Raw genomic sequence first — 25,522 nt, 5'->3', positions numbered from 1 at the left:
ATGCACACCACCGGCCACTGCTCCTCCTCTGAATTTGCTTCCTCCTCCTCCACCATCACTGACCACTGGGTCCATGTTATAACCTGAAGCCGTGCCCCAGGGCAGCTCCTCAGCGAGCAAAAAGCCACCAGAGTCTCACAGACATGGTTGGACAGGAGCAGACAACCTGTCCTCACCTCCCTGGCCATCCCCAAGGAGGATGGCACTTCATCTATCATCAAAGCATCACCCCTGCTTATTTCAGTCGCTGGTGAGGATGGTGTGTGAGATGCAAACACTGCCCTTGGCGTGGTGATGGGATCACCTCGTAATTTTTAATTAACTGCTCAGCATTCAGTGTTGAACGCTGCCTTGCCACGGAAACACCTGCCATAACTTCTGAAAAACGTTTGTGGGCTTCAGAGCTGCCCCATGGGAATCAGAACAACCTCAGTAATTTTTCAAGTATATCAATGAACTCCAAGCACACCCCTGAAGATGTTTGCATGGCCATTTGATTTATGAAAAGCGCTGTGAGTTTGCTGTTGGCAGCCTGTCTTCTTCAAAGCATGGGATGCCAGACACCCCAAAACCATTGAAACAAGCTCCTTAACTGCTTCTGAAAGTCTCATCTGAAAATCCCAGTGGAAATTTGGCATGTGAAACATCGAAGTAGGTTGGAAAATGCCCAACTTCGTCTTTGTGGAGTTCAGATTGTAGGGATCTTGGGACAGCACTCACCAGAAAAGAAAAGAAAAAAATCCAATGGTGAAACAAGGTCTCTATAACCACTGATAAAACATGTTATTTGAGAACTCACGAAGCTGAGTAAACTACCACTGCGGACTCCTGAAATTCTAGCCTAGCCCGACAAAAATCCTTTTATTCAAACAATTTACAGGAGTCACAGCAGGTAAGTCTGTGAGAGGAGAAGAGATCAGATGTTCAGGCAAATAGAAGTAGAAAGAACAAGACTGCTGAGTAAAAATATCATTTGGCTGCCTAGTCTGTTTATAAAGTAGAGAATATAGCATGAAATCTAAAGTCTCTGTATTTAACAATGCCATTATTTTAAGGGCATATTTAATTTCAGAAAAGAACCGATTGAAAATTTGGTCATTTCTGTTTTTCAGCAGAAACCTGGGTTTCTGCCTAGATGAAGTCTTCTGTAAAATGTATCTATTTACCCCAAGGAAAAATACCAATTCTGAAAACAAAAACTTGAGCAGCCACAGCCTAGTTTGAGCCTTTGATGCAGGAAATCAAACACTAAAATGTTTAGATGAAAACTATTTTGCTTTTCCTGGTTCCACACTGTGTGTATTAAACAAACCAACCCCAAACCCATCCAACACATCCCAACTCAACCCTTAAGCGAAGTGGACAGGTTTTTCAATGTTCAGCACTTTTGAACATCCAGCTTGGTCAGGGATGGACACCACCCAGCACAGGTGTTGATTCCAGTCCCAAAATTTTGGCCTTCTTTGTTAAAACAAAACTAAATCAGCACTAAATGGATAGGAGATTAAACAGACATGATAACCGATTGAAAAAAAACAAAGAACTATTCACTTTGTTTGAGGTGTTTTACCTTTGATCTCTCTTTTGCAGTGGATGCCTCCTCAAAATGCGCGGTGAGAGCCATCAGCAGCCCCACAAACAGATTGTTTAAGCTAAAAACCTCCGCCGCAATGGACCACTGCCATGTTAGACGAGAAAATGAAAACACCCCCGCAGCAAGGATTCCTCCAGCATATGAGCCAGAAAGCCTGCAAACACAGATAACATGAAATCTTCTTTTCCAACAAAAAAGCCTACTTTATTGTCCTTCTTTTTTTAATTTTTTTTTTAAACATACTGTAGCAGCAGAAATGATGACTCCCACCCAGCACCCTGCCAAAACATTATATGGTTCATATCTTCCTAATAATTTCTTTGTCAAGAATTGTAATTAGGAAGAGTAGGCGTGAGCCAGCTCGTCTATTTGGTCAACACCGAAGAGTCATCTTCTTCTCACAAGCGCCATGAAAACTTCCCGTGTTGAATTTGGTTCAGAAACCTCGATGAGTGATGGCCCAGCGGTTCATGGAATGCCGAGCCAGGGAGTCACGCCTCTAATGGGATACTCTCCGCTGGAGGAGATGCCAGCAAGGGTGCAGCCTTAAATTCATCAAGGCGCTGAATAAAGAGTGGATTAGAGCTATTCATGATGGACAGCATTAGCAGAGCTTTCCTGGGGGGGGTGTTTAGTGTCTCAGGGGCGAGCGAGGATTGCAGCACCCGCGGTCCCGGCAGGGAGAGGTGCCCGCCGGGGTCAGGACCAGGGAAAATGGGTGTCAGCTCCAGCCAGCCAGATGGAGTGGAGGAAGCGGGAGAAGCACCTGCCATTGGGATGGCTGCAAGCCTGAAAGCCAGGATCCTCTGTGACTCCCGGATGGGATTAAGGCACACAATCCCCACAGAGCCACTTGCCCAACTCGGCTGGATGCTGCAGACGGCACAGAGAGCCCAAAAGGTGGGGTTTAGCCCAGGAAACCTATGGTGCCCATTCTGCAATAGTGGCTCTTCCTGCCTAGTCCCATCAGGGGCAGCTCCAGCTCTGCCTGTTTGGAAGGTCTCCTTTTCAGGAACTCACCCTGAAATGATGCCACACAGGGCACCTCAACCAGCTCAGTTACACCTTATCCAAAGACAGAAGTAGCTGCAGCTGTGATCAAAGCTGCTCTCCAGAAATTCACCATCCTGCTGTGAGACGAAGCCAGGCTCTACCACAAATTGGGTATTTTACTAGTCCCACCCCAGGTAGGCACAATTCCATTTAGTCCTAACATTTCCACCTTTAAAGAACAACGATGACAAGCTAGCCAACTTCTTCATCAAGCTACCCATGTAATTTGCTCCCAAATACTGGCCATATCCTCTAGCACAGCCAAAGTCCCCAAGGGCTTGTTCTGCCCATCAGGGACTGGAAAGTGGACTTGCTGATGGGGTTCCTCACATAACTCTGAGATAAATGGAGATCAAGGAAACAAAACCTACAGCCCCTACAAACAGAAATGAGGGAGCTGCTGGCAGAGCACCCTCTAGCAAGGGCTCCTCTTCTTGGTTATGCTTTCTTTCCATCTTCCCAAAACAACCTCAGTACAAACTGTTTATGTAGATGTCAAAGACGGACTTTTACAGTAGGAACGGGAATTTTTAATCCATTAAAAATGGGAAGTAGGCTTCATGGGGAGGAGAGGACTGGGATGAGGGCTCAAGAAGACCAGATCTTCATTCCTCCTCCTGCCACCAACATCAGACATCCTGGGTGGTCTGGGACAAGCCACTCCGCTGCTGTTGCCCCAGGTATCTGCAAAATAGGACTAAAGACTTTTATCTCCTTTGTAAGGTATTTTGAGATCTGCAGCTGCAGGAGGTAGCTGCAGGGCGAGAAGCAAGGCACTTCAGTTAACACCGGGGAAAGAGAAACCAACTCTCAGGTGCGTGAGGCCGGAGCAAGACAAGCACAGGGTGACACAGAGCTTCAGCATCAATATTGTAGGAAGGGGTCTTGAAAAATCAATGGAAAGGGAAAAAACCTGAAAATTCCCAACTGACGGCAGGTGGGACTGTTTCAGACCAAACCTGTACCTGCAAAGTACCCTATAAGCCTTTGAAGGAAGGTGATGTGGAACCTCTTCTGTAGGAAATCAAACCAACTACTAGCATCTGCTGTTGTGCTCAGTAATGCATGCCACCATGGCGGACTCTTCCAACACCTAAACTTCACTGCAGTTCAACACAGGTCTGGGTATTTGGCTTGAAATTCTCCAAGGCAAGACCTGTCACTCACTGCATTAATATGACATTTCAAAATCACACAATTGCATATCGAAAAGGCGTTCACAGGCATGAAGGCTGCTCTGTCAGTTTTGCTCCCGAGCCAGCCCAGCCGCCCTGAGTCCGTCTCCTCCAAGGGAGAGGTGGGATACAAACGACCCGTCTGGCAAGGTTTTCAGCCTCAAGGGCTCTGGTTGTGCTCTCCTCCTCCCTGTTACTAGAAAGATGTGGCATCCAAACAGAAAAACGAAAGATGAGGTGGGGTTTGCAGGAAATAAGTCAGGAGTGGTTTCAGCTCCTAAAGAAAAATACCAGGAAAGGGCAGCAGGACCATGTGTATTCAAAAAACCGAGAGATCCCCTGATGCACAAACCCCACTACACAACATCCCCAAGTTTTGACTAAACCCTTCAAACAGCACAAACTTTTAGTTAAAAAGAAACAACTTTGTAAATCCCTTTGAAATTCTTGCAGCGAAATAAGGTAAAAAAAAGGTAAAACAACCTTCCCAAAAACCTTTGAATGAAAAGCAGCATTTCAGGCAAACTTCCCAATCATTTACCAGTTCTCCTTGTCTCTCCCAGAAAAGACTCGAGCATATCATTAGAGTTCAAATGAGATGAAAGAAATCCCGTCCTCTCGATAAAAAGTCTCAAACCTGCAATTCAAGTTTTATGAAATAAGGCTTAAGCAAAAGCTACTCAACCCAAAGCTTAAAAGACTTATCCCAGCTATGTGGGACAGAGGACACCTCTGCTCACTGAGCAGTGCAGGGTCAGGATCCAGCACTAAGCACAGTCCACAGATCTTTTGTCGTCAGAGCCAGTATTGCCTTTGGTTTCCTGTGAAACTCATGGGAAAGCCAGGCTGCTAAGCTTGCTCTGTGAAAGCATGTTGCATGCATAGAACACTGAGCTCCTGCAAGTATACTAGACGCCACAAAACCAAACAGAAATGTGTTGCATTCTGGAGGAACATCATCAAGACAGTAGCTTTGGGAAACGCAAGCTGAAGATGAAGAGTTTTTTGCAGATTCTGCTATCAGCAATGGAAACGATGGATTCACAAGTTTGCGGATTCAGAAGGAAACACTCTTGGAAATGAAGGCACTCAGAGTAGATATCTCCAGATGAGGATGAAGACCACCTGGCAGAAAAAAAAACCACCCACATCCAGCAGGTCCACCCAATCCAACAGTTCACAGTGCAAAGTAGCACCAGCAGGACAAGCAGAAATTAATCCCATGCAACTATGTCAGCACGGTGCTGGGGCCAAGCTAAATCAACCCTGCCTTGCAGCTGGGCTAACACGGTGAAACTGGTCATTTTGATCGACATGAGGATCTCCATGCACCACGGCACTCTGCCATCTCCAGCAGAGTGACACTGGGCTGTGCCTCTCTTGCCTTAGCGCCAAGATGGGCCCCAAACCCACACACTTTCCAAGGAGGTGACAAAGCAACTCAGGCGCAGTCAACACAGGTCAGCCACCTACAACACCTTGGACCAAAGAACAGTTTCAAGGTGGGAAAGATGGCGGTGGGTGTTTAGTCAGGTGAGGCAGAAACAGATGAAAGAACAGAAAAGGCACAAAGATGAGAGCAAAATAGAGATGGGAAGAACTGGAAGAGCAAAAAGGATGGGGCAGACCTCTGGACCTGAGGTCAAGAAACCTGAAGCCAAGAAAGAGGATGAAGAGATTTGCAAAGGAGGACAGTGCAATCTACAACTGAAGATGCTGTAGGTGACGTGTTGCATAAGGAAGCAGGACATTAGGAAGCCAGAAGATGGCTGCTTTAATTACAGGCATAAACAGCATTTTTGTGGTTAAGACAGAGTACGTTGTGGAAGAAAGTTAACACAAGCGGTGAAGGAGACTTCCTGTAACTACAGCAAAAGCTCAACAAGCCAATTACCGACGGAGAGGGAACAAGGCCAAGAAGCCATTTGTTGTGTGGAAGGTAAGAAGGGATTTTCTCACGGTATGTAGACACATGCCTCAGCAAAATCAAACACCACTTCTGACACAGACACTGCAAATAATTCCTGCAGTGAAGCCTGGCTGGACAAGAAGCATGCACGCAGCAACTGGTCTCTGCCGTCCAGCCTGGAGACTCACACTCTTCCATCTACATTGGCTGGAGGCTTGCAGGTACAGTGAGGTCAGAAGAAGGAAACAGTTGGGTTTTTTCCATCAGGACTCCAGAGCAGAGAGCAGCGGAGTTTTATCCTCACTTGACTTTTACTCATGCTTCTATCTTCGAATGCATTTTTCAAATACAGTTGAGGTGCTACAAAAACCATGGCAAAGACCCATGAGAGCTGGATCCTCGACTGATCTCATGTAAAAGCAACATCTAGGAGTGCTTTATCCCATTGCTTCTGAGGGGCAGGGAGGGTAGCTTCCTGCTCCCCCAAAGCCACTATGTTTCCCCTAGTCTTTGGAACTGGTACGAGAAAGAGCAGATGACTGGAACAAGAGGACCAAGGCATTGCCAACGATGAAGCCATGGCAATGGTAGTAATCACCCGGTGTTCATCTCTCAACCCAGTGTAGGCATAAAGCGACCTTGCAGCGACTCCCTTTAGAAGAGAGGCTTTACAAAGAGCAAAAGGTGGGCAAAACCCTGCTACAAGGCTCTGTCTGGTGGGCTAGGTAGGGACTATCTCTTGGAGAAGAAGGCTTGGTCACCTAGAAGAAAGCATTCAGAGTGGTAATACCCCACTGTTGGAACAGCCTCAGCACACAGAAATCAGCTCATGAAAGAAGAAAAGATTTGCAGCCAACACAACAGCGGGAAAGTCTTCGTAACTTCTCCCAGGGGTATCACAGCTACCAACACCAGGCCCACTTAGAGAACGGTTGAAGAACCGAGCTTGAATAAAAGCTGCCTTCCAGGCAGCAGAAGCAGCCAAGGGAACAGGTTGTATTTTTTATTTTGTAAAACAGCCAGGTTTGCCGCAAGACCCGCTCAAAGCACATGGAGCACTTTATCAAGACACAACAAGTGGGAAGAAGGTCCCTTCCTATCAGTCAACCAACCAAAGAGTTGATCATCTGAACATGGGCAGAAATTCCCATCATCTGAAAACCCACGCAGAAGGGACAGAAACAGTCAGCAAAGGAGAGGTCACACAGTCCTTTGTGAGAAATATTTTCCCATGGGATCCCTAAACTTAAAAGGAAAAGACTGGGAAAAAAAAAAAATATTATTTTATTTTCCTTTTCAGGCACTCAAGTGAAAGAATGGGTGGCTGGGCCTCAGCTCCAAGGACAAAGGAAGTAGAAACCTGCTTTAATCAGGAATACGTTAACTGCAGGCTTTTATTACGAGTTTGCAGGAACGATCGCAAAAACTGAAATTCAGTCTGGTTTTGCAATGATAGTTTTTAGCTTCTTATTTGGTGGCAATCACTAAAACATGTCAGTTTGCGATTTAAAATTTAGCTTCTCCTCTAAGTTTGGTAAAACTTTCTGTTAGCCAAAAGCACAGGTTACATGTATATGCATATAACAAAGAACTTGATCGGCATTTTTACCTTTTATTTAGAAAATAATTGCAGACATTCTATATTTAATAATTTGCAAAAACTTATTAAATGATTTTTATAAAGCTATATATGGATGGGAATTGGAATTTAATTAACATGGTTTTTGTTAAATGCAATCTTCAGTGCACTGGCTTCATAAAGAAGAAAAAGTAAGATAATTGGAATGTTTTATATTTGAAGCTGATGTATTAAACACTGGAAACACCTATCTGTACCTAGCGAAATAAGCCGATTATTTCTGCCTTCTGTTCCCTCCAAAACTTTACAGGTAGCAGATCTCAGCCTCACATTTTATTTCTTTTTTCTTTTTTTTTCAGTCAGTGGAATAAGAAAAAAATCTCCTGCTTTTTAAAATCTCCAAATAAGAAACTAATAATGGATTTTTTTTTTTTTTTAATTTCAGTCTCTCCTTGCACCTGCAGACCATGACTCTGCTGTCGGCAGTTCCCTGGACACCTGGGCAGGCTCCAGGTCCACCGCCAGCAACTTCTGCCTCTGCAACACTGTGACTCCGCTTTGCAGTAGCAAAGATAGATCCCTTCAATGTATTTTTAATTCATGGTATTACAGACTAGTGCACTAAAGAGTCAACATTCTGAATTTAATTTAAGAGGTTTCGCTTGTTTGATTTATAAAGAAAAACAATTTTTGTTTTTAATGTAGGCTAAAAAGAACGGAACCTAGAAGACTCAACAACCAAGCTTTGCACAGATACATTTTAAGTGTGCGTGTGCATTGGTGCTGAAAAACTATTTAAAAATAAAACACAAATAAAAATCCAAACATGAGTTTAGGACCTAATTATTATTATCCCCCCAAAACCCCAATCCCTCTGGGTCTGCCTGCCTCTTAGTCACAAACACTCCATGGACAAAAGGCGGTTTCTCCTGCTCTCAGCGCTGAAGAGCCAGTGCAGGTACTACAGGGAATAGCAAACCAGATTTTATTCTTCCTCAAGGACCTGGAGCTGAAGAGCCACTTAAGCCCTGCCCGCAGCCTCCGCTCCCGGCACTGGAGGAGGAGGTAGGAGAGCACGGCTTGGCTCTGGTGGAGTCTTCATGGCCACAAGGAGAGAATAGAAACCAAGGCAATGGGCAGGACCACCACAAAAAAAACCCAAATGGGCACTTTGGTTATAACTGACTGCTGTCCTTCGCGTCAAATGGGACTTCAGCATCACGTGGCCTCGGCGTTCCCGCGATGTCTTGGGGTGGGGGTGAGCAGGCAGCGTCCTCACCACCCATCACGTGCACTGAATGCCCCTTCTGCCCGATATACCCTCACGTCCAGCTAGGGACTGCCACCACTTATTTACCTTTTTTTCTTTTCTTCCCCTTTTAATCATTTTATTGAAACACCACAAGTCGAAGAGGGGATGGTCCAGCCTGGTTAAGGAGTACTGAGCTACTGAGGATTTTGGCTAACGGGAGCAGGTCCTTGCACCCTCTCGCATCATCCTCCTGGGTGCAAGGGCACCACCTCTGCAGGACAATATCAGGTCTCTGCCTGTCCCCTTGGTAAATACGGGCCCGTGAATCCCACCGGCACGTGCAAGAGACATCTTGCACACCACCCGCTGTGTCCTGGGGCCATGCCACCTTGGCTCCTCTTGCTGGGAGGATCCAGCTGTCCGGTCAGTGAAGTGCCTCGGGATTGCGGCAGAGACCTCGGTGGGTCCACGGTGGGTCTGGACCCCGGGGATGGGAAGAGCCCCCTGTGAGGGCTCAGCAGGGCAGCAAGGAACAGGACTTCCCGACCTCAAGCCTCGCACGCTCCCCAACGCCCGCACCACGCCGGAGCGGAGCCTCCTGCCTGCAGCATCCCCTCCCCAAGAAAGTTTGGTAATCAAATTCCACGCCTCCGTGCCAAGCTATTCCACAGCCGTTCAACGAGTGGAACAACTCATGACAAGTCGATAAAATGCACCTACGGCTGTGCTGCTTTAATAAATACCACCCTGTACTCACACCCTTCTCCACAGTGAGTTGTAAAAACCGCTTTCAGCCATTAAAAATGAGAACTTCTCGCCCAGTGTCTTTGCAAGCAGAAAGGATGTATTAGACCCATTATTTGATTCACAATCCTTAGAAAATAGGTATGCCTTTATCCCAGGCGCCCATAATAACCGGTGCCTACTTCCAGCAGCCAAAAAACCCCTCGGTAGGAACAGACTTTAGCTATTTAAATGTTTTATAAGTTTTTTTTTTTTTTTTTTTGTAATTGCAGAAACTTTTCCTAATCTGACATTTGTTAAAACCCCTTATTAGAAATTATGCAGCTGCAGAAAAAAAAAAAAAAAAAAAAAGGGAAAAAAAAATAGAATAAAATATAAAATAAAATAAAAATGAGCTGGCTTCACAATTACCAAGTCAGCCCATGCAGCCCTTCGCTATTGTACGGAGTGGCATAAACCCCCCGGCGGCCTATCAGCTCCCTGGCAGGCAGGGGGCTGCGCTATTCAAAGCGAGAGATACAAGCTGCAGGGCAAAAACCTGGCAGCTCCCATCTGACCCCCCAATCCCCGGCTGGTGACAGCTCCAAGCTCCATGGCAAATTAGCCCTTCTCACATTACAATTGCAGGAGACAGATTCCATTAGCGGTATCTGAAATTGAGTGGAGAGCTGCTCCGTTATCAGACTTGACTCATAAGCGCCGCTATTAATCAGAGCTATGATAGCATTTATATATTTCAAGCTATCTGCCGCCGCTGTGATATTCTGCTACAAAGGGTTGATGGGACTTAGGGAAGGGAACAATGGAGCTTTCTGGGAAAAGCAGAGTAAATCAAGAAAGTCTGTGACTTCCGCACATTCTGAAGGGATTGCGGTTTACATAAATTTTCTCCCAATTGGAGATTGAGCTCTTCCTCATCTTACACATGGGATTTAGTTGTCACTCAATGGTAACAGCTGTGAAAAGGTGAAGCGGCCCACCGCTCAGAATATTGCCTCCGCTTTTAAAGCAATTAACCCATGAACAGGAGGATACCTGGTGATATCAAAGGGATTAAGCCAGGCAGTGCATTATTAACATTTCCTTGAACTAATTCTAACTCTGACTAGCTGTCAGAAAAGACTCTTCAGTCTTTAAAAAAAAAAAAAAAAAAAAGGAGTTTTTTTGCCCTGCTTCCCCCCCCCCCCCCCCCCCGCCCCCTTCAAAACGAAGCAGAGTTATTACAGCCTAATGTGCCTACTTTACAGCAAAATGCAAATGAACAGACTTGGTAATGTCTTCAAACAGACTGAACTCAGTGCCAGTTTATTATGGGGACAAGAGGAAAAAAAATAAATATATGATCAATTAGCCAGGGGTCACGGTAGATATTCCTCTAAAAGCAAATTAATACTTGAGCACCTTCCTTTCTTCTCTCCCTCCTAAAACTTCGTAACTACTTGTTACTGCTAAGCACAGCTGCTTTTGAAAGAGCCAAGGTCTTCATGCTGTGCTGCAACGGTGATAATCTATGATAATCTGTAATCTGGAAAAATCCAAATACACCCTGTAAGGAGACTCCGCCTTCCCCAAAGCCCATTATTTTAACTTCCCACAATGGTCGAGCGGGGTGTCAGCACACCAGGCAGGAACGCTCCTCTCTCATCCCTCCATCTCCCCCAAACCATGCCCCAAAAAAGGAGTCAAACTATTTAGGGATGACTCCTGCGCCAGCAAAGCCGTGAACCCCAGGGACAGGGAGTATTTCCCCACTCGTCGCAGGCAGCAGACAACTTTTCCCAGCACCAGCTAGTTTTAGGGGAGCATCAGCCATGAGGTCCCTCTGGGGAGGACCACAAAGGTGACCCATCCTACTGGTGCTCCAACATGCCTGGTCCTTCTCAGTGATCTTCCCACAAGAGCTCCAGGACACATGGCACTGGAGCAAAAAACCTCAGAGCTGTCAGGATGGTCAACGGCCATTTCCAAACCCTTTTGATGATTTCAAAATGATCAAATAATTTTGGTGATTTCATTATACAACACGCCTAACGCTCCTTTTTGTTGGTGGTAGGGGAAGAGTTGGCTTCAGTTTTCATATACATCCACAGTGTGCTGCTTGGAAGGTTTGGTGGGCAGGGAATATATATATATATAAATAAAAAACCCCCATATATATATTACTCCAAGACTTAACATGATACCCAGAACAGCAAACCGAAGAGATGTGAGCTGCTTAATTTAATGCAACATTTTCCCCCTTTTCAACTGAGTGTGCAACTCAGCCAGAATAAAGCTGGCAAAAACTTACTAGAAGTACTTGGGCAATGACACCTTCTACTCTGCTACTGACCCTGCAATAAATTAGCTTTGTATATTTAGATACAGCAAAACAGCCAAGCTATGAAAGGTATACCCTGAAAAAAAAAAATGCACTTAAAGCAGGGGAAAGCATCCTATTCCTCTTTGCAACAGAGAATGCAAAGAATGCACCATCTGCGCAGAAAATGACACTTTGGCAATCATATTATAAGAAGATAATTGGTTTACTTTGTAAACTTGCTATGCTTCGCCTCCCACAGTAAAACAAATAAATAGTTGTTTAAAGAAACAATCCTATAGCTGCACTTGCTGCATCCTGAAAACATAAAGCAGCTCCCCCCTCTTTCAAAGTAAAGATGAATTATTTGCCTTAGTTACAAGCAGTCCGAGAAAAGTCTTTGTAAATGCCATTTTACGACAACTACAAGCAATTTATTAAGACTGTGCAGAGGGGGAAAAAAACGTATTTGAGAACTAATTCAAAGGAGTAAACTGCTCGTTCGGTGATAGTCTGGATTACTGACAAAAGGGCTTTTTGCATCAATGCGGTTCGACGTAACTTTGTTTTAAGATGCACAATCCAGGCTTAAAAAAAACCCTTAAAATTAATATAATATAATATAATATAATATAATATAATATAATATATATAAACAAACAAGATGTTGAGGTTGCTTCCTATCAACCCTGGCAGTGTCTGCACGGAGCATCCCACCAGCCATCACCTGGCAGAGGAGAATTAAGGAATAAATTCGATCCTAATCCCACACGCGCCGTAACGTCCCAAACCGCCACAGAGGGAACCGCAACTTTCCTGAAGCGGTAAAAGGAATTGTCCCGACCTGCCGAGGAATAAACTCGGGAAATGCCTCTTAAAGAAAAAGGGTCAATGGGGGAAAAAAAAGGGCAAGATTTACTGTACGAGGCACAGAAAAACCCCGCGAGGGTAAACAGCAACGCTGCCTGGCTGGTGGGGAGAAAAGAAAGGTTTCAGAGGTTAAGTTCAGGTCAGACGACAAATGAAATTGTAACAACCCAACTGACATTGTATAATGTCTTCTTCCACTCGATCAATAGGGCAGCTTCAGCCCCATTACCATAGAGATGGCTTCCTCCCCGCTGAAGGGTGGCTATTGTTTGAGGAGAGAGATTTGCCACTTGAACCGTGTTGCTCCCGAAGGATGTGTACTTCATCAATTATTTGTATTCCTAACATCTACATATTTTCATATTAACATCCACATTTCATGCGGCCAGAGGAGCAGGTGCTTATTTTTCCTCTGGTACCTCGCAGGGGTCACCCCATCAGCTAAATTTTAATTAAAACACAAAAAAATGCGGGGGGATTTGATAGACCAGTTTAGATCCTTTGTGAGTACCGACAAGCCCGGTTAAAACCAAAACACATCACCCTCAGATAGTGACGGCTTTCACGCAGGCGGTGCCAGTAAACACCTTCTGAGAGATTTCTTTTTTTTAAAAAAGTAGATGGCAACAAAAAGACAAAACTTTTTTTCCTAAATGAATGTCATTAAAAAAAAAAAAAGAAATCATTTGAAAGTGCTTAAAAGGAAAAATATAGCACTGTAATTTGGAAATAAAACTGACCCAGAATACCTTGCAATTAATTTCAAAAAAAATCAATCACTACTGGGCTGAGTAATTGATCCTGCCGATGCCTTGCACCTACAAAATAATTCTCTGCAAGTCCTAATAGTTTCTATCATCTCTCAGTTCTAGGTTTTCTGTTCTTCCGTGCAAGTTTTAAATTTGACAGAGGCAACAACTTCCAAATCCAATTCAACAACAACAAGGAAAATTAAACCTCTAGAAGTGTAAAAATAATTCCCAAATTTAGCCCGTCTCTCTTATTTCTCTACAGTGACAACCGCATCATTTCATACGCACAAACCGGGCACGTAAGGAACCCTCACACTGGAGTTAAAACTTAAAACGCGCGGCAGATCATCTCAGTAACTGTAATAAGGGGAATAATCATAATTAAAAAAAAATAAATCAGAACCTAATATTCAAAACCTTCAGCAACTCCTTGCAGGAGTTTTTAATATTATCAAAATGAGTTGTGCTCTGACGCTGCGCCTGGCACTGTGCACGGGAGGGCAGCGCCACATCCAGCTCCCCAAATACGCTGTAAAATACAGGATATTAAATTAAATAACACTGACTTAATTACACGTATTACCCAACGGTAAAAGCAATCACTTTAAATGCCTATAGAAATATTTAGGAATTACTTAAGCCATTCCACTAGGTGTGCTTTGAAGCTGAGGCATTGCTACATGAAAGGTGATGCGCAAAAAGCAACTCCTCCTCAGCAGAGGAAGACGCACCCGTACAGACAGACCCCGTGGACCAAAGTTTAAGTGAGCCCAGGGCTCTCGGGCTGTGCAGGATCTGCCCCCCACCTCCACCCACCCCCTATTTATTTATTCCTGGTTTTATTTCTAGGTTGTTCTCGCTTTCTGGGAAGGTTTCCCCGAGGGGCGACGCGACTCTGGAAATGGGTGGGAGAGAAGAGCTCCTGTCAAAATAATCTCGGTAAGGAAGCGCCCCGTCTCATCCCGAAGCGCCCCGGTATCATTTCAGATTTCACTGTTTGCAGCCTCAAAACGTGCCCTATTTTCCCTGCAAAAGAACATCAGAAATTGTTTGTACGGGTTGCGATAATCCTCTCAAATATGGGTCAGGCTGAGGTTAAGAGCAGCCAGAACTCGCACATCAAAGCCGAGCGGGGTTAACAAAACCCCCGACCACGTGCACATCCTGATTATTCCCTTTTCTCCCAAGGTTAGAGGTCCAGAGAAAATGGATGGGCTCCGGCCGGTCCCCCCGCCGCAGACGGCAGCACCTACACCGGGGGAAGGCGGCCGGCACCGATGCTCGCCCCGGTCCTTGGGTACCACCGGCAGGCAACTGCCCACCCGCCTCTGCCGGGAGCTGCAATTAAACCGAGTTCACGGTTTCCTGATAGGTGAAGCTCATCCTGTTAATTTAAACAGACCATCTGCATCTTTCGAGAACGACAAACTTCATTAGTTCTGGTTAGTTAAACCGAGCGGTGATTTGTGATAATGAGCCTGAACAACCTGTCACGTCTGTGGAAGGGAAAGGGCACACTTTTTTATTATTACTATTATTATTATTTAACAGAAAGAAAAAAAAAAAAAAAAAAAAAAGAAAGAGGGACCTTTTGTGCAGGAAAGAAGGTCAAATTCAGATTAAACCGCTGTTAGGTTAATCAGAGGAACTAATTACAGCTGGAAAGGGAGGCGGAGGGGGAACGCCAGTCCGAAGGCCAGAGGGGAACAGAGGGAGCCTTCGGAAACGTCCCGAGCCGCCGGGGAAGCGCCCTGCCAGCATCCCGCCAACGAGAAAACACCCCCAAGGACTTTACCTGAAAACCGTGTAAAAAAGCAAAGAGGCGGCAGCCGCTCCCACCAAGCCGCAGAGGAGATTGACTCGGTAGGCGGGGGAGCCGACGGGCAGCAGCCCCGTCACCAGTTTGGCCAGCAGCGTGAACAGGGGGTAGCCGGGAGGGTGGGCGACCTACGGACAGATCGATACGGGGTTGAAAAGGGGTGAAACGCTGGGAAATCAAAAGGAAAGCAGCATGCCGGGGCGCGGCGGCAGGAGCCGGGGGGTCTCCGAGCGGCGCCTCTCCCCGACCCATCCTTTCGTACCAATTTCAACTCCGCAAATATTTTTCCTGAGTGGATTTGGCTCCACGCCTCGCCCATAATAATGAGGCGGCGAGAAAAGGAGGTGCCACGTTTCATTAGCGTGCCTTAAAGGGCTCCTTGTTTGGGTTCACAGTATATTAGGGTCATTCAAAAGGCTGTTGTGTTTTTTGGTTTTTTGGGGGTTTTTTTGTTTGTTTTTTTTTTTTTTTAAAAAAAAAAAAAAACAGCTTCTCAACTATTTTATTGGTTAGCAAGTTGAAAGACCACACTGCTATCGGATTACCACCGCGCTGACAGTCCTAAGGTCTTGCCTAAAGGGATCATGCACCATAATAAAGTTTATTAAATAATAAAACTTATTAAAATTGTTAACCCGATTTATTTTATTCTCCCCAGCTTATACAAAATTTGGGTTGATAATAAGCCAGCTACTGTATATACAGTAAAGCCTTTGCTTTATAATTTAGTTTAATTGGATTTAAAACTTGAAGTAAATTGTCGCGTGCTGTACTTATAAGTTAGTAAAAACTGTGGTTTGAAAATAAATTAATCTACTTTACTCCATGCTTAATTAAACTTCCTTAATTCCTAAAACTGTTAATGAGAGCATTGATTAAACAATAAAACTAATACTTACTCCAAGCTCATATGCGGCTGTGATCAGCTCCCCTGTGAAAAAATAATGTAAAACCAATAATTACTATTAGGAAATGACACTCCTCCAAAGTTTTCAAAATCCAAATGCTTGCATTGGGGTTTTGCATTAATTTGACTGGATAAAACTGTAAATCTGTAGAGATTTAACAGCATGAAATTTTCTAAGAATATTTTCTCCCTCTGATGTCATTGCACAAAATATCTTTTGTATGTTTTCGCGAGACTTTTATGAACAGATAAGTGAAAGTATAGGTAGGCTCGGGGAAAGAATGGCCCGAGATACTCAAAATGAAGACGTTTGTCTGTGAGTATTTTTAATTTAACACCAATTGACTCGATAACTTCCAAGCACTCCAGTTTGCAATGCTTAAGCTGCATTGTCTCTTAAACAACCTAGATGCTTCTCATTAAAAAAAACACCCCAGCTTTACAGTTTTAAAGAGGGAAAATATAATCACTGATCGTGCAAATCTGCACCCACGTATTTGGGAATGCTGCTCTCCCTTGATGCTAAAGCAATTCTTGCAGCATCTGCTTCACAAGTAACTCTCTCACCTGTCATCTGGCAGCCGCTCCCATTAGAAACACCGTTTAGATTTTGCATTTCAGTTGTATTTTACACGAGGACAAATAACTGCCACAAAAAGATCCACGTTGCTTAATAATACTTGGTGGTTTTTGAGCATTTGACATCGAAGCATTTTGCAATGCTCCTCAATGGCGTCTATTAAATACATTCAATAGGCACAACCACATTCGGGGACGAAGGGCACAACCAAGGGGCGACAAAATTAAAATTTACGGCTGGTTTTCCTTCTTCCCCTCAAATTTCCTGATCCAATTTGCTAGAGCCTGGTCTTACCGGTCCCGCTAATTTTGCAAGCGCCAAGGTCGCGGTAGCTTTGTCCCATCGTTAGACGATAAGGACGCAAAACGAAGGGCGCTGTTGGCTTTAAATGCTAAATTAACCATATTTTAAATTCCTGCGCATCATTACGTCCTTACCACCCAACGTAAAGGAGAGGGATTGTACAAATGGCACCTTTAAATGCGGACATCACAGTAAACAATAAATTTTAAAAGTAAGATGCAAATCGACCCGCTACCGCTGTGGGCAACGGCCATAAAATTACAGCTACCGCCCCGCGCGATGCCCAGGGGACAGCCCTCAGCTTTCTGCACAAAAGCCTCTCAGATGTGGATTTTACCACGCTCGCCAACGCCGGCTATTTTTATTTTTATTTTAGAGAAGCTTCAACGGCCCCCAAAAAAGCAGATGCAATGGGAAAACCATCCACCCCAAGCTGAGCCCTTTAGGGTTCAGCAGCTCTGATGTTTCCAGGGCATGGTGAGGCTGGGAAGGCATCGATGCCCCCCATCCGCAGTAAAAGGTGATGCTAATAAAGGAAACCCTAAATTCAGCATCACAGGGATGTTGCTCCCACGCCAGGCACGGCTTCGCCTTCATTAAAGTCATTTTGGGATGCAGCAATAGGGGCATCTAAAATGGCTAAAGATTAAGACTGAGTTCATGCACGTTGCTATGATGTTGGTTCATATCACAGGCAAGAATAGCCCCAAAGCAATACAGACCCGAACCAACCAGAAAGCTGCAAAAAGAAATAAAAATAATAATAAAAAAATTCTGGTGGATGCCATTGCCAGTTTTCAAAAGCCAACAGCACAACTTTGCCTCATAAGAATGAAGGAAAATAAAAAAAACAACAGTAAGAAAACCTGCAAAAGTAAGTGCCCAGGCTGCAACCCTGTTGAATTCCACCTGGAAAACCAAAAGGGGCACATAACACCCACCACTTCAGCTAAGGTTTGTTCTCCATCTCCCGCCCAGCATAGCTGGGCATCGCTTCCAGCCTCTATAGAAGTGAAGACATGGGCTATGTAAGCGCAGAGCACTATTACTCAATGACAAAACACACAGAGGAAGACTACAGCATCCACAAACTCGATTTCAATATATTTCTCCTGCGAAAAAACGACCTGCGGCATCTTCTGACGCTGGCTCAAATTGAAGAGTTTATTCCTGCGTAATCTTGGTGTAAACAACGCTTCTGACCGCCCAGATTGATTCCCCAACAAAGGTGTTCAGGCAACAGGCCCAACGCTGCCTGGAAACTGATTTATCCCCAGCAAGGTTGGGAGCTGGTGTCTGAAACATCAGAGGGAAGGTCTGTTTTTTTTTGGTTTTGGGCTTGTTCTTTTCTTTTAACTTGAGTTTATTCGATCCCTTTTTAAGCTGTTTTAACAGCTGTGGATGTTCCTGAATTAGAATTCATTCTCTCATTTCTTTATTATAACTCTAAGTAACACGAGAAAGCTGCCAGTGAAATACCTACTGCCTTTTACATTTTCAGATTACTGCAAACTTCAGGAACAATTAAAAATATACCGATAGCTTAAAAAAAAAAAATAAAAATAGGCTCCCTGCCTGAAATCAGATACAGCAAATCCTTAAGCAGCTCTCTACTCACACAAGCCACTTTACTGCTTTTGGTGGCACAAGTTTGAGCTCCATGCTCAGGCACGAGCAAGTTAATCGCCTCGAGCAAGGCCGTGCAGAGACCTCCCAGGGAACTCCGGCCAGGCAGCAGCGCTGAAGCATCCTGTGGGATGCTCCGGCCATGGGAAACCAGGGGAGCAACCCAAAAAAGTCTTAACACATTGGGGCGGCTGCTAGCTGGGACAGGCATGAGAGGACAGCAGGGAGGAGCCCGCCTCTGTTCAGCTCCAGTAAACACATGCAAGTCAGGAAGCAGATTGAGAAGAAAATGCAAAAAAAATAAAATAATAAAATAAAATAAGGGGAGCGAGGTCATGGGCTAGCAGGGGAGCACCGTGCCGAGAGATTTCCTCTAAGGTAATTTCTTCTAACGCAATTCCCTCTAACGTGGATTGCTGGAAGCCTGTTAAAGCATCCAGACCCCCAGTCAGGCCACTCCTGGGGCAACTCTGCTGCACCCCTGTCGGCAGCACACCCCCAGTCAGTGCCCTTGACACCTCTGGCAGACGTTACAAGCAGAGGAGTGATGCACGCTGCACCCACCTACATGCATTGCTACACACGCAGCTGCTATGCCAGGAAGAACCAAGCTGCCTTCAGAAATTAGGGAAAGTGCAATCCCCGCTCCTGCCTCCAAAACGAGAGAAAACAACCAGTGGGGCTGGACTAGGTGACCTCTAAAGGTCCCTTCCAACCCAAACTATTTTATGGCATCCCAGGGAAGGTGCAGCAAACCCACGCCTGTGCTGCTTGGCTGCTTGCTGTATCCTCCAGAATCATTCACATCAAGCAAGGAAGGATAGCACCACTAGCCCCACTTCATCACCTCACCCGGAGAACCCACATCCCACTTTGTAAAGGCTGCTAATGGCTATTTGCATCCTGGAGGCAAAACCTAAGCTCAAGGACAATTAAAAACCAGGTTCCCGAGGCGTCCCGCTTGGAGTGCGGGCACCCTGCGCGTTCCTAGACGGATGTTCCCACCAGGGAGTACTTTAAAAGACAAAATAATAACTGTAAATGTAGTGATCATCATGTACTAACTGGCACATCCAGAAGGAGCAAAGCCAGGTCTTCGAGAAACTTGGGGGCAGAAGCAAAAGCCATCAGGGCGCACGCCGGCCAGCCGAGCAAGGGTGCGCTTGTGCACCTCGTCCGACTGAGAGACAGCTAACCAGGACAAGCTTGGTGTAATGAAAACACAGCTCTGCCCTGTTGTCTTTAAATCAAGTAACCCTCACTTGAATCACTGCTCAAGTTCACATTTGTGTGCGAAGAGCTACACTGAACACACGCTGCCTGAAACCTGGCTAGACAAAACCATCCTGCTTTTACCAAGCAGCACTGTCTTTCACATCACTCTAAGCAAAAACTAAGAGCAGATTTTAAAGAGTCGTAGTTCAAGCACGTATCTCTCTGCACACATAAAGCTGTGAAATATAGGCATCCGCTAAAAGCCCATTTATTTATAAGGAATTTTATGCACTGCTTGGATCTGAAACCAGCGATGGCCAAGAGGAACAGGGTTAAACAGACCCACTCAAAGCTCTTCTGGGATATGAAAGAAGGAAAAGATGCTGGGTACCTACTCCATACAAAAAAAAAAAAATCATAGAATCATGCCATAAAATAGTTTGGGCTGGAAGGGACCTTAAAGATCACCTGGTTCCAACCCCCCTGCCATGGGCAGGGACACCTCCCACCATAGCAGGTTGCTCCCAGCCCCATCCAGCCTGGCCTTGAGCACTGCCAGGGAGGGGGCAGCCACAGCTTCTCTGGGCAGCCTGTGCCAGGGCATCACCACCCTCACAGGGACAAATTTCTTCCTAATATCTAACTAAATCTACCTGCTTTCAGTGAAATCAAAACATCCCCTAGAAAATCCAAGCCCTCCTGTCCCCAAATCACAGCTGCACACATGCTACAGAAGGAAGGTGGGTTTTAAGCAAGACCAGGCTAAACCAGAAAAACCACAAAAGGAGCAAACAGGAGAATTGTGTCCCGCCTGGGGGGATCGGCAGTGCAAAACACAAAACATCAGATAGTTTGTCACCGTCGGCAAGCTGCACTTCCAAACGGGCGGATCCAGAGGTTTCACTGCTGCATCGGCTGCAGCTGCACAGGCCAAAGAAAGTGACAGCCCAAAACCCAACCACAGAACCACTTGGGTTGGAAAAGACCTTTGAGATCATCCCACATCTGGCAGGACAGCACATCTGCCTTCTGACGCCACCAGCCGTCCCCAGGGTCCCCGACTGACCCTCCACGGAAAGGCTCAAATACAGGAAAACTATTTGCTGCAGAGCAAACAGGCGTGGGGAGGGGATCAGGTCACCATGGGGTGGCCAGAGGGCCAATGTAGGAGTGACGCACCAACCCAGTGGGGTGAGCACCCTATAGAGTGACTGCGACACACCAGTGCCTATGGGGCGTGCAACATTTTGGGATGACAGTGACAGACCAGCCCCTATGGAGTGAGCAACCTTATGGGGTGACAGTAACAGGGTGACAGCAAGGCACCAGCCCCTATGGGGTGACAGTAACCCCACAGGGTGACAGCAACGCACCAGCCCCAATAGGATGAGCAACCCTATATGGCAACAGTAACGCCACAGGGTGACAGCCACGCACCAGCACCTATGGAGTGAGCAATGCTACTGGGTGACAGTAACTCCATAGGGTGACAGCAACCCCACTGGGTGACAGCCATGCACCAGCCCATATACGACGAGCAGCCCTATATGGTGACAGCAACCCCACGGGGTGTCAGCCACGCACCAGCCCCTATGGAGTGAGCAACCCGATGGGGTGACAGTAACCCCATGGGGTGACACCAACGCACTAGCCCCTATAGGACGAGCAGCCCTATATGGTGACAGTAACCCCACAGGGTGACAGCAACACAGCAGCCCCTATGGAGTGACAGCAACCCCACAGGGTGACAGCCACGCACCAGCCCCTATAGGACGAGCAGCCCTGTATGGTGACAGCTCCCCCGCCCCGCCCCCTCCGAAGGGTGACCGCGATGCACCAACCCCTATGGGCCGAGGGCCCTTATGGTGACGCCCCCCCGGTGGGGTGACCCCCACGCCCCGGCCCTACGGGGTCCGCCGCCGCCGCCCCTCCCCCGTTCGCGGGCGGGCTGAGCGGCCCTGGGTACGTTACCCGCATCCCCGCCGGGCAGGGCGGGCGGCAGCGTGGCCGTGTAGAGAGCCGCCACGGCAGCGCCCAGCGCCCCGGCGGCACCGCCCGCCCCGGCCCCGGTACCGGTACCGCTACCGGCCCCCGCGCCCATGTGCGCCGCCGCGCCCGCGCCTTCCGGGTTCGGCCGCGCGGGGCGGGCGGGCCGTGCCATTCCACCGCCCCACGGGGGGGGGAGCAGCCCCGCTTCGGCCGCCTCCCTGCTCCCCACGGGCAGCCTCTCGGGAGCTCCCGTCACCCACGACGCTTGGATAGGGAATAGGCAGGACCTCGCGCCCGGTGGGGCGGCTGAGTGCGGCTTCCCACCCCCCCACCCCCCCGCTGAGAGGAGTTGGTACAGCCGGAGAGGGCGGGCCGGAGGGGCGCGCCCCTCGCCGTGCGGCAGGGCGGGACCACCGCGCGGGTGGGGAGGGGGGGGTTAGGGCGGGGCGAAACCACTGCGGAGCGGCGGGAGGGGGAGGGACCGGGCCGCGGCTTTCCCCGCCTGGCCGGGGTCGTCCCCTGAGCGGGAGTTGACCCCGCGGCCTCCCGGTACCGGGAGTGCTCGGGGCCGAGCAGGGCACCGGTCCTGTCCCGGGCTGGCCTCGCTGAGGAGGAGGGGACACGGCGGGATTCGCCGCCAAGGGAGGTGAAGGCGCCTTGGCCACAGGCTGGGCCCGGGCCTGGGCCTGGGCTTGGGCCTGGGCCTGGGCTTGGGCCTGGGTCTGAGGCCTCCTGAAACACAAACTATTAAATGTATTGTAACTACGCCTCTGCCAGCCTGGCTCAGCACCTTCTGCCTGCTCTTGGCTACCACAGGCCCAGGCCAGCGGCTCCTTTTCTGCTGCTGGAGCTGGTGCCCAGCGGGGTGGGTGCTGGGTGGGGCGGGAGGCCCAGCCCGGTGGCGCAGATCGTAAAGGCTTCTGCCCTGAACGGGGTTACACGAGATGCTGGTGAAGAAAAGGATTGAAGGTGTCAGCGTATAGAATATTAAAAGCAGCGATTCCTGCTGTGGGAGTAGTTAAGGAAGGCAAATAGCATCCTGAGACCTATCGATAGAAAACTAAAACACATCCATGGAAATCATTATGGGATTGTACAAAAGAGCGGCGAGGCCATACTTGGAGAATTGAGGCAGATTAAAGAGAGGCTTTTGAATACAAATGAAAAAGGTATAGAAGAGGGTAACTAGGATAATAAACAGCCTTATGGATTAGATCTAAGTGGAGACGTTGGAAAATTAGGTTTGCATATATTAAAAAAAAAAAAAAAAAGAACAGGATTAAGAGTTGACACGACTGAAAAAACACGCGCCGTGTTGTGGGGGCTGGAGAAGCTGGTGTGGAAGGACCTTTTTGAACCAGCTGGCACAAACCCCCTGACAGGGCACGAGCTGAAACCAAGAAAGGTCTTAAGGGAATTTAGGGAAGGTCTTTTTGCACACTCCAGCTGGTATGTACAGAGACGGCAAAAGAAGCTGAAGTGGCGACCTGCTTGGAAGTCAATCGGGTTGCTTGAAGGAACTGGTATTGGTGGGTATAAACACCGGCTGAGTAACAGCCGGGCCCACGTGGCTGCCTTCCATCCAGAAGGCAACCGCTTGGCTCTGTGGTGACCAAGTGAGCTTCAATGTACTCAACTCGTTGGCAGGTTTCTGCCGTTGTTGGCTGAGGTTCATCGGGGAGAAGAAAAAGATAGGTTGCAATCCTCCGCCAACCATTGTCACTATGGTAATGAGAGGGGGTCATTGTTCCCGCACCCGTTGGGGCTGCTCAAATGTAATTTTAGCAGCAAAGTGCGCAGCCTGTGTGTGAAAGCAGGCTGGTGGCGAGGCTCTTTTATCCGAAGCGTGGCTTTTTTCTTTGCGGTGTTTTTCTTTCTTTGTATTTCACTTGGAAAAGGCATCCAAAGACAAACGTTAACCGTGACTGATTACAATTATATTGATGGGGGACGTAGCAATTTAAAGGCGAATATCGAAATGTGAAAGAATGGCTGGTAATAATATGGTAAGGACAAACTATTCTTTTAATTGTCCTGAAAGTTGTTTTGTATCTTTGTCATGCAGAAACTGGAACTTTTAGGGTGCCAGTGACAAAGTACTTTGCTGTAATATGGTAGGGCAGGCTCACAACAGCCTTTATCTTACTGAATAACTACCACCGTTTTCAAAGGCCAGGATTACAGACACACTTTATGTCGACACAAACGCTTTGGAGAGTGCATTTACATTTTTCTTCTGTGTGCAGAAATCTATTAATTCGTGAGATTTGACTCCCCCTTCTTTGCCAGGCATGACCCAGGGGTCTGACCAAGACAAGAAGGACGTGCAGACCCTCTGGTTTTGGTTTTGTGAGAGCCAGGCAGATATTTTGGGGCTGTTTTCGTTCGTGCTCTGGAAGTTGAGAGTTGTCCAAACCCAAGTTAGATTCACCTCGCCGTGGAGCAATGCACAGCAACCCTCCGGGCTTTCTCAAAGCCTTGAGGATGGGCTTAACAGCAATAAAAAGAGAGTACTGCTTAGGAAAAAAACCCGCCACACTAGGGCAAGTAGGAAGCGTTTGAAAGATGGCCTTGTGCTACACGTATTATTTTTAAAAAATCCCTGGAACTTGTAGCACGAGAGCATACTCTAGTGGCAACTGAGCAAAGAAAGTGCTCGTGGTTTGTGCAGTGCCTTGATGGTGAGATGCCTCCCGCCTTTCAAGGGAAGGCTTATTCTCTCCTGTCTCCTCCGGCTCCGCGCTCAGCCCCGCAGGAAATACCCGGGGCAGGCAGAGAAAATAAACAGGAACTTATAAAGTCATTTTTGAAACAGAGCTTGGGACCCTATCTCCCCAAAATGGCTGTGTACTTAGAGTTGTCTTTGTACCAGGCTCTGTTGCAGATTTTCTCCTGAGAGACATAGTTTAGAGGAGGCAGGAGATAGGAAAAGGGAGACTAATACTTAAAGCAAATTCTGTTCACCCATGGCAGTGTCATTACAAACTTGAATGAGCACAGTTATTGCAAATAAATAAAAACAATAGACCAGAACCAGTTTTACATAAGAAAATACTGAAATACTGTTCAATTAGTCCTAAGCTTTAGTTAAACCTTTTCTTTTGCCCATCAGGTGATAAGGTTAATACAGAAAGCACTCAACTGCTGTACTTGTGTAACAACAGTCAGCATCCATTTAATGAACTTACGTGTATACACATTTAGCAAAGCTTCAACATTGTCAGCGCTGGGCTGGCGCAGAATTTTAATGGCAAAGTAGCCAGCCCGGTCTTCATCATAAACAATATCCCCGTGCAAGGAAGGCAGGTCCTCATGGGGACCATTAACAATACAAATAAGCACCGCTCCTGCGGTTAAACCAGAAGTTTGGCAGTATTTCCACTGACGATGTGTGCCTGCCTGCGAAGCACAAAAAAGAAGATTACGCTACTTTTATGTGTTCTTAAGTAACTTGAATAAGCTGCGTTTTGTGACTTCTTGGGTTTTTTTTTTTTTTTTTGGGCGGGGGAAGACGAGGCTCATATCCCACCTTTACAGCGACATGACTGCAGAGGGAACTTCCAAATGGAATAAAGTGGAATAAAGCGGAATAAAAATGCGCTTGGTCCAGCGAGCATCGCTCTGGCCTCGCTCGTGGGGCTCGCACTGCCCCGTCCAGCATGTTTAGTATGGCTGAGGTGAGCGGCCTCCAGCTGCACCCAACTGGGCTTTGGGCTTGGTCTAGGGTGGGCCACCAAGGATGAGTTTGGATGTGGCTGGTCGCCCAAAGGACGTGGGGACCTCTGTGTGCGGATGTGCCACAGAGGTGGCTCCTTGTACTCACCCTGGCCATGTAAGGGACTGAGCTACATGCGAC

General features: G+C 47.0%; 1 protein-coding gene across 2 annotated transcripts in view; it reads right to left on the bottom strand.

The window, feature by feature from the left end:
• TMEM260 (transmembrane protein 260) overlaps window positions 1-21,778 on the bottom strand; it is a 36,138-nt gene extending 14,360 nt beyond the window's left edge. For both annotated transcript variants that reach the window (XM_086462954.1, XM_086462955.1), the window contains exons 1-4: window positions 21,649-21,778; window positions 15,946-15,977; window positions 15,023-15,174; window positions 1,571-1,748 (exon numbers count right to left, since the gene is read on the bottom strand). In XM_086462954.1, coding sequence (XP_086319080.1) covers window positions 1,571-1,748; window positions 15,023-15,174; window positions 15,946-15,977; window positions 21,649-21,778 — 492 coding nt within the window. The remainder of the gene's footprint in view (window positions 1-1,570; window positions 1,749-15,022; window positions 15,175-15,945; window positions 15,978-21,648) is intronic.
• Between the last annotated feature and the right edge of the window lie 3,744 nt (window positions 21,779-25,522).

This window comes from Leptosomus discolor, chromosome 3 (genome assembly GCF_034619465.1).
Source record: "Leptosomus discolor isolate bLepDis1 chromosome 3, bLepDis1.hap2, whole genome shotgun sequence".
Classification (NCBI taxonomy): domain Eukaryota; kingdom Metazoa; phylum Chordata; class Aves; order Leptosomiformes; family Leptosomidae; genus Leptosomus; species Leptosomus discolor.
The sequence above is the reverse complement of the archived record's forward strand: the minus strand, read 5'-3'. Positions and strand labels throughout refer to the sequence as shown.